Source organism: Portunus trituberculatus, chromosome 2, assembly GCF_017591435.1.
Source record: "Portunus trituberculatus isolate SZX2019 chromosome 2, ASM1759143v1, whole genome shotgun sequence".
NCBI classification, from domain to species: Eukaryota; Metazoa; Arthropoda; class Malacostraca; order Decapoda; family Portunidae; genus Portunus; species Portunus trituberculatus.
In genome coordinates this window covers 9,461,303-9,468,802 of record NC_059256.1, presented here as the reverse complement: position 1 = coordinate 9,468,802, position 7,500 = coordinate 9,461,303, and the positions used below count along the sequence as shown (strand labels likewise).

Genomic DNA, 7,500 nt, shown 5'->3' with positions numbered 1-7,500 from the left:
CATCGTCTCCATCTTTTCTTTACATTGCGTTCGTTTAAGCGCGAAAAAAAAGATAAATAAATAAATAAATAAATATATCTGTACTGTAACATTCATGAATAAAAAAGTGGTAGTAATATTTTAGCATTTAGTTTTCTTCTCTATTTTTACCATAAACTATTTGTTTTTTTTTTTTTACACATGTTTATTAAGTAAGTATGTATATTGTCTCAGTTAACCCTTTCAGTACCATGAGCTTTTGTAATCATTCTACTTACTATTTGGTGATTGTGTACGGAGAGAGAGAGAGAGAGAGAGAGAGAGAGAGAGAGAGAGAGAGAGAGAGAGAGAGAGCACGTTTTCTATCTCCTTTTAGCACACACTATGATAAAGTTACACTATTTTTTGTATTAACATTTATTTTGAGAAATGAAACGGCACAAGCTTCACCCAAACACATCATAATATATTTAAAATGATCTACAGTCAGGGATGGGTACAATTTGTATAACCTTGTGTTTTGTTTAGATTTGCTTAGAAAATTTAATTCTTTGTATTATTTTCAAGAAAGTTTGGTAAACGTTGTAGTCTGTTGAAACGAGCTATGGTGGTGCTGTCATCTGTAAGAAAAAGATAAGTAATATTTATTTTTTAGTGTGATTATAGTAAAATGTGACTTGAGGTACTGGGGTGGTCCAAGGGGGAGGGTCCAGGGAGGATGGACTCTCATCACATCACCCTTCCTTCCTTTTCCTTCTCTATGAACCTCTCCTTGCATTCCTTCCCTCTCCCCTTCCTTCCTTGGAGACAGGTAGGTAGGTAACAAGGAGAGAGGTGGCAGTGTGGACCAGGTGTCATGGAAGTGGCAGGTAGGTCCATTTCACCTGGGTTGTGGGCAGTGGGTACCCTCTCATGTGGGCATCCTGTTTAACGAAAGGCAGAACGTCTAGCTCAGTGTGCCCTGCAGGACGACGCAGTGCCACAGTGGGCCCTACATGGCACTGAGCTACTGAACACACTCTCACTCTTGGCTGAGTTAAGAGCAGCATTGTGTAGGTCCATGTATTGTGCCGTAAGTGATCAGCTGGATCTCTGTTGCCGTAGGGACTGTGGCAGTGTGGCAGTAGTCTTCATTATGTGCTGTGCGTGTCTCCCACAGCTGTGGTGACTCCCATGGCTACCACTATAAATAAAATTGCCTGCCCCACTAATGGGTGGAAGGTTAGCAGTGTTTTCAAATGCTCTTCAAGTTACTTACACACATGAAAAAAGAGAGAGAGGAAAAAAAAGAAGCACTGCATGACAGGACACGGTGGAAATGAGTCTCAGATTAGGCTATCAATACTTTTAGGAAGACAGTGACTGCATGTATACTTCCGGTGTGTGGTGTGTGGTGTGTGGTGTTCTTTGCCTCACTTTGCTTCCCTCACTGACCATTTCCTGGACTCTGCCTCTCTCGGGGATATCCTCAAGGAATGCTACAAGTTTGCTCCACCAGTAGAGGAGATTCGTGCAATAAGGTCACTGTGTGCACTATGTATTGATTGATTCATCTGTATTCTCATGTACACTCTCTCTTTTTATATTTGTGATATCCTTAAGTCCTTGTCCAGGGGGTGGGTGGCAAAGACCAGCCTCCTCCTTTGTTGTATTTCCTTTAATGCAACAATAAAGCTCTCTCTCTCTCTCTCTCTCTCTCTCTCTCTCTCTCTCTCTCTCTCTCTCTCTCTCTCTCTCTCTCTCTATTTTCTTATCAATTAATCAATCTCCCTCCTTCCATCCCTGCTCCCTCATATCTCCCTCTTTGCCGCGCCCATCATGTCATGTACAGCCTACACCGACTCATTTCCTTACTACTACCAACACATCAAGACTCATTTTTTTTCTTTTCTATTGTTATTTTTTATTGTTTCACTCATTCATCTCTAACTGAGCATTTTTTATTCTCATTACTTGTTTTGGCGATGCAAGAGAAAGTTCCACCATAATTTCCCGGAGGAACATTATTGGAACGTGTGCCCGCCAAGTGTTGCCAGAGCGGGCGTCACAAGCTTCCAAATATGTTTTCCTATTTCCCATTTCATTATTCACTCATTAATGGCGCATGAGTTATACCCATGATAAAATGTATTGTTTTCCATCATTATTAATCTATTTAGGAATATATGTGATTGAGAATTACTACCATTTTCTCGAGATAAAGAGGTGTGTTTATATTACCCATATATCCCTGCAACTACACGTATATCCGCTATCAAAACATATCAAAACACAAAATAAATGCATATTATCTGACCTTCTAAATACAAAACTATGACTGGAGCATTTTAAACCATTATAGAAGATAGAAACATCACCATTTTGTCGAGATGAAGAGGCAATATATATAAAGAAACAACACATTATAACTACCATACTAAAAACCTAATAGTAAAAATAAAACAAAATATTTTTACACGTTATATTCTTTCATTAAAACACTTGCAGGATAAACAAACATTTCTATTTTGTCGAGATGAGAGTAAGGGATGACCTCACAGTACCGCCACCTAGCCAGGCCGCCGCCGACAACATGGCTAAGAAAAATAAGGCCAAGCCGCTGGACAACGAGGACGATGGAGGCCAGGAGGAGGAGGAGCCGGACTTCAGTGACCCCGAGGACTTTGTGGACGATATAACTGACGAAGGTGAGAGTGTGGGAGAGCAGATAGGGGAGGGTGGGAGAGGCCGGCCTGACCACATGTACCGCTGTCACAGATGTTTGCGGGTATATGTACTTCTCTCTCTCTCTCTCTCTCTCTCTCTCTCTCTCTCTCTCTCTCTCTCTCTCTCTCCTTGTTGTGTTGCTTGACTAATAATGGTGACGGAAATTTTAGAACCAATACAGCTTGCCTTGTATTTTGTTTCCGTAGGTCTAACAAGCTTGGAGGCCTCCTGGGAAAGCGGGTTTTTAGGGGGGGGGGGGAGAACCAAACCTAACCTAAGCTAAATTCTGTCCAGTTATTATTAATTTCTGATAGGGATGAAATTGGGTTAGAAATGCTGGTAGACCTAACCTTTTAATATCTGTCTTGAAGTTATTAATTTCTGATAGGGTGAAATAGGGTTAGAAATGCTCGTAGGTCTAATCTAAATTCTTTCCTGGAGTTATTATTAATTTCTGATGTGGTGAAATTGGGTTAGAAATGTTGGTAGACTTAACCTAACCAAAATGCTGCCCTGAAGGTATTATTAATTTCCGATAGGGTGAAATAAAGGTGAGAAATGGTGGTAGAAGTGTGATGTAGACCGTGAGGATGTGAAGAGTGAGGTGTGGTGTAACGGTTCACACTGCAGTAATACCAGGGTGACTGTAGGGTGGACCACAGTAAGTATGGTGGGAATGTTGACTGGCAGATTGACCTAATGACCTGGTACACCCCCCACTCCCACCCTAATGACCTGGTACACCCCCCCATCCCCCACCCTAATGACCTGGTACACCCCATCATCCCCCACACTGTCACCTAACATAACCTAATGGTGGACTGCTGCCTCTTCCATTAACCATTACCATTAATTTATTTATTTAACCCTTACGGACTTACTATTTTTATTTATTTATTTATTTTCCTGTGGTCAGTTTTACTTTCCCTTATGATGAAAAACTTAACTTAACCTAACCAAAGCAATCCCGGCACTGTCTTGATATAAACATCCCTGCAGCTGTCTTTGTTTCCCAGCTCCCCTTCATAGCTCTTTCACTCACCTGGCAGGGCGTGGTAAGGAAAATAACCCAAACTAACCTAACCTAATCTAGTTGAGGCGACACGCACCACTGATACCTCCCCATCAGAACCCCTCGGACCAGTAGTGGGGTTACGTTACAGTTAGGTTAGGCTGGGTTACAGATCGAGTTAGCTTAGGTTAGGTTGGGTTGGGTTATAGTTAGGATTATCTTAGTTTGTTTTATTATATTTTCATTTCCATGTCCCATCAGGCGAGTGAAAGAGCTGCAGAGAGGAAGCTGGGAATTGAGGACAGCCAGAGGGATGTCTATATTAGGACAGTGCCCCTGGCTTAACCCTTTCAGTACTGGGATGCATTTTTACCTTGAGATTTGTGTACCATTAGGCCATTTTATTGACCTTAGGAAGGGTGTATATAGTTCAAGATTAATGGCCACAGTCTTCACTATTTTAACCCCTTCAGTACTGGGACACATTTTTACCTTGAGGTTTGTGTACCATTAGACCATTTTATTGACATTAAGAAGGGTGTATGGAGGTCACAAGATTAAATAGCCACAGTCTTCACCATTTTAACCCCCCACATGATTTTCCTAAGCTGTACAAAATCACCAGATAGTCACCACAGGGAATATGGAAACACGTCATGCTACTGAAGGGGTTGACGTAACATAACTTAACATAACTCAATTTAACCTGTGCTGACTTGCCGCCACTACAGAGCTACTGGGCGATTTGCTGCGTCAGAAGCCAAAGGAGACCGATGGGGTGGAGTCGGTGATAATCGTGGACGGTGTGCCTTCTGTCGGGGCGGAGAGACTCGAAAAGCTGAAGAATGTGGTGAGGAAGATTTTCAAGGAGTACGGCACGCTTATCAATGAGTTCTACCCCACCAACGAGGAGGGCAAGACCAAGGGGTGAGTTGACCACCTCATGGATTGTTTGAGGCTGTGTGTTTGCTGTCAATATTAGCAATTTTTCTTATTCTTTTCTCTTTTTTCTTTATTCTCATTCTTATCCTTATTTTCCTTCCTTCCTTCCTTCTCTCTTCCCTTCCTTTCCCTTCCCTTCCCTTCCCTTCCCTACTACTACCACTCTATACTACCACCACCACCACCTCACCTGTCCCTCCCTTGCAGGTACATCTTCCTGGAGTTCAAGGACAGGGCAGCGGCAGAGGAGGCAGTGAGGCAGAGGAACAACTATAAGCTGGACAAGCAACACACCTTCCTCTGTAACCTCTTCACAGACTTCGACAAATATGACAACATACCGGAGGAGTTTGTGGCACCCGTCCCTGAGCCTTATAAGGTATTGGGGGGGGAGAGAGAGAGAGAGGGGGGGGTGAAATGTAAAAGAGAGGGGTTTGTTTATGTGAGAGATTGGATGTGTGTGTGTGTGTGTGTGAGAGAGAGTGTTTGAGAGAGAATGTTGCATGTTTTGTGAGCGAGTGAGAAAGATATTTAACTTTGTGAGAGAGAGAGAGAGGGGGGTATTTTGTGTGTCATGTATGTATAGAAAAATAGAATTACAAATATGTATATCAAGGTAAAATGTATATCTGTATACATAACATAACTTAAAACTCTCTCTCTCTCTCTCTCTCTCTCTCTCTCTCTCTCTCTCTCTCTCTCTCTCCCTCTCCCTCCCTCCCTCCCTCCCTCTCCCTCTCTCAAACACACTCTTCCCTCTCCTTTAAACACTGACTGACACACACACACACACCCACCCACCCTCTCACTCACTCTCCTCTCCCTCTCCCTCACAGGACCTTGGCAACATGAGCTACTACCTTTTGGACGAGAACTGCTTTGACCAATTTTCCATCATCTTCGACGGGGGCACCACGACTGCCATCTACCTCAATGCTGTCCCAGAGGCTGTGGAGATCGCCAAGAGGGAGGTGCGTGTCTATGGGGGTGTCTTGAGGGGTGTAGGGGTGGGTCGGCGTTCAGGAGTGGTGTAGAGGTGTGTTTTTGGGGTGTTTTGGTGTGTTCTGGTGTGTTTTGGGAGTGTTTTGTGGGTGTTTTGGTGTGTTTGGGGGTGTGTCAGTGTGTTTGGGGTGTTTTATGGAGGTTTAGAGATCTGGAAAGGGGTTTATGGGGTGTGAGGTAGGTCAAGTTGGTTAGGTTGGTGGTTTGGGGGTGTGTAGGGGTGTCTTGGGGTGTGGGGGTGTCTAGAAGGGGTGTAGGAAGAGATATGTGTCTGGGAGGGGTGAATGTGTTAAAGTTAGGTTAGGCTAGAGTTTGAGGGGTGTTGGAGTGTCTTGAAGGAGTGTGGGGTGTCTGGGAGGGGTGTTTAGAAGGGGTGACAGGTGAAAGAAGTGTGTTATTGGGGTGTTTAAGGGGGTTTTGGGGGTTTTTAAGGGTATATTGTGGGTTTAATGAGGTAATACTAATGATAGTTTTAATGCTAATCTTATCAATTTTTTTTATAGAACCTCACCAATATGTCCACCCCAGTCACCTCACCCCACCTCATGTCACCTCACCCCACCAAAATAATGAGAAAAATTAAAAAACGTGAAAACACCCAAATAAATCAGCTGTTCCCAATACACCCCGCCACGTTCACCCCATCTGGTCACCCCATCACCCCTGTTTCTCCCCGCAGCGTTGGACAGAGACGTATGTTCGTTGGTCGCCGCGGGGCACCTACCTGGCCACCTTCCACGGCAAGGGCATCGCGCTGTGGGGAGGGGAGGAGTTCAGACAGGTGCAGAAATTTAGCCATCCAGGTGTGCAGTTTATTGACTTCTCCCCCTGTGAAAAGTAAGTGTGTGTGTGTACCTATTTATATTTAAACTTTTATTCCTCTGTTTCACCTCAAAATACCCAAAAAACATTGAATAACACCTCAAACCACCTCAAATCACCCCTTCCCCCCACAGGTACATCGTGAGCTTCTCCCCGCACGTGGACCAGCGCTCGGAGGAACCCCAGAGCATAATTATTTGGGACTCTCGGTCTGGGCAGAAGAAGAGGGCCTTTAACGCAGAGAGACCCCCAGTGTGGCCTGTCTTCAAGTGGTCCAGCGATGACAAGTACTTCGCTAGGATCTGGGAGGAGTGCGTCAGCGTTTACGAGACCCCGGTGTGTGTTGGGGGGGTGTGGGGTTATTATGGGGTGTCCAGGGGTGTGTTGTGGGTGTTCAGGGGTGTTTAGAAGTGTTTAGAGGTGTACGGGGGTGTTAATGCATGTTTAGGAGTGTGTTGGGGTGTGTTGTGGGTGTTAAGGAGTGTTCAGGGGTGTTTAGAGGTGACTAGTGTGTTGTGGTGTTTAGAGGTGTTCAGAGGTGTCAGGAGTGTTCAGGGGGGTGTTTACAGATGTGTCGGGGTGTTTAGAAGTGTTCAGGGGTGTGTTATGGGTGTTAAAGGGGTTTTTAGGAGTGTTCAGTGATGTATGGGGGGTGTTTAGTGTTCAGGGGTGTTGAAGGGGTTTTTAGGAGTGTTCAGTGATGTATGGGGCTGTTTAGTGGTATTTAGGAGTGTAGAAGTGTTCAGGGGTGTATTTTGGGGTGTTTTTTACAAGATTAGGGCAATTAACCTAACCTCACCCTACCTTTACCTTGCAGTCATTTGGGTTGCTGGACAAGAAGAGCATCAAGGTGGCTGGGATCAAGGACTTTAGCTGGTCTCCCACTGACAACATCCTGGCCTACTGGATCGCCGAGGACAAGGATGTGCCTGCCAAGGTGTCCCTGCTTTCCATACCCAGCAGGGAGGAGGTGAGAGTGGCAGAGGGAGAGGGAGAGTGGCTGGGGTGATGGGCGAGAAGGCATGGTGTATTGAGAG

The 7,500-nt window shown here is 44.7% G+C and overlaps 2 protein-coding genes across 2 annotated transcripts in view; both read left to right on the top strand.

The window, feature by feature from the left end:
- LOC123506750 overlaps positions 1-1,147 on the top strand; it is an 8,729-nt gene extending 7,582 nt beyond the window's left edge. Inside the window, exon 8 of the mRNA XM_045259048.1 lies at positions 917-1,147. Within this exon, the coding sequence (XP_045114983.1) occupies positions 917-1,147 (231 nt within the window). The remainder of the gene's footprint in view (positions 1-916) is intronic.
- Positions 1,148-2,479: 1,332 nt separating this feature from the next.
- The window catches only part of LOC123505083 (eukaryotic translation initiation factor 3 subunit B-like), a 9,777-nt gene continuing 4,756 nt past the window's right edge, over positions 2,480-7,500 (top strand). The window contains exons 1-7 of the mRNA XM_045256137.1: positions 2,480-2,666; positions 4,429-4,624; positions 4,847-5,018; positions 5,476-5,610; positions 6,321-6,478; positions 6,598-6,799; positions 7,281-7,433. Of these exons, the coding sequence (XP_045112072.1) occupies positions 2,495-2,666; positions 4,429-4,624; positions 4,847-5,018; positions 5,476-5,610; positions 6,321-6,478; positions 6,598-6,799; positions 7,281-7,433 (1,188 nt within the window). The 5' untranslated portion in view covers positions 2,480-2,494. The remainder of the gene's footprint in view (positions 2,667-4,428; positions 4,625-4,846; positions 5,019-5,475; positions 5,611-6,320; positions 6,479-6,597; positions 6,800-7,280; positions 7,434-7,500) is intronic.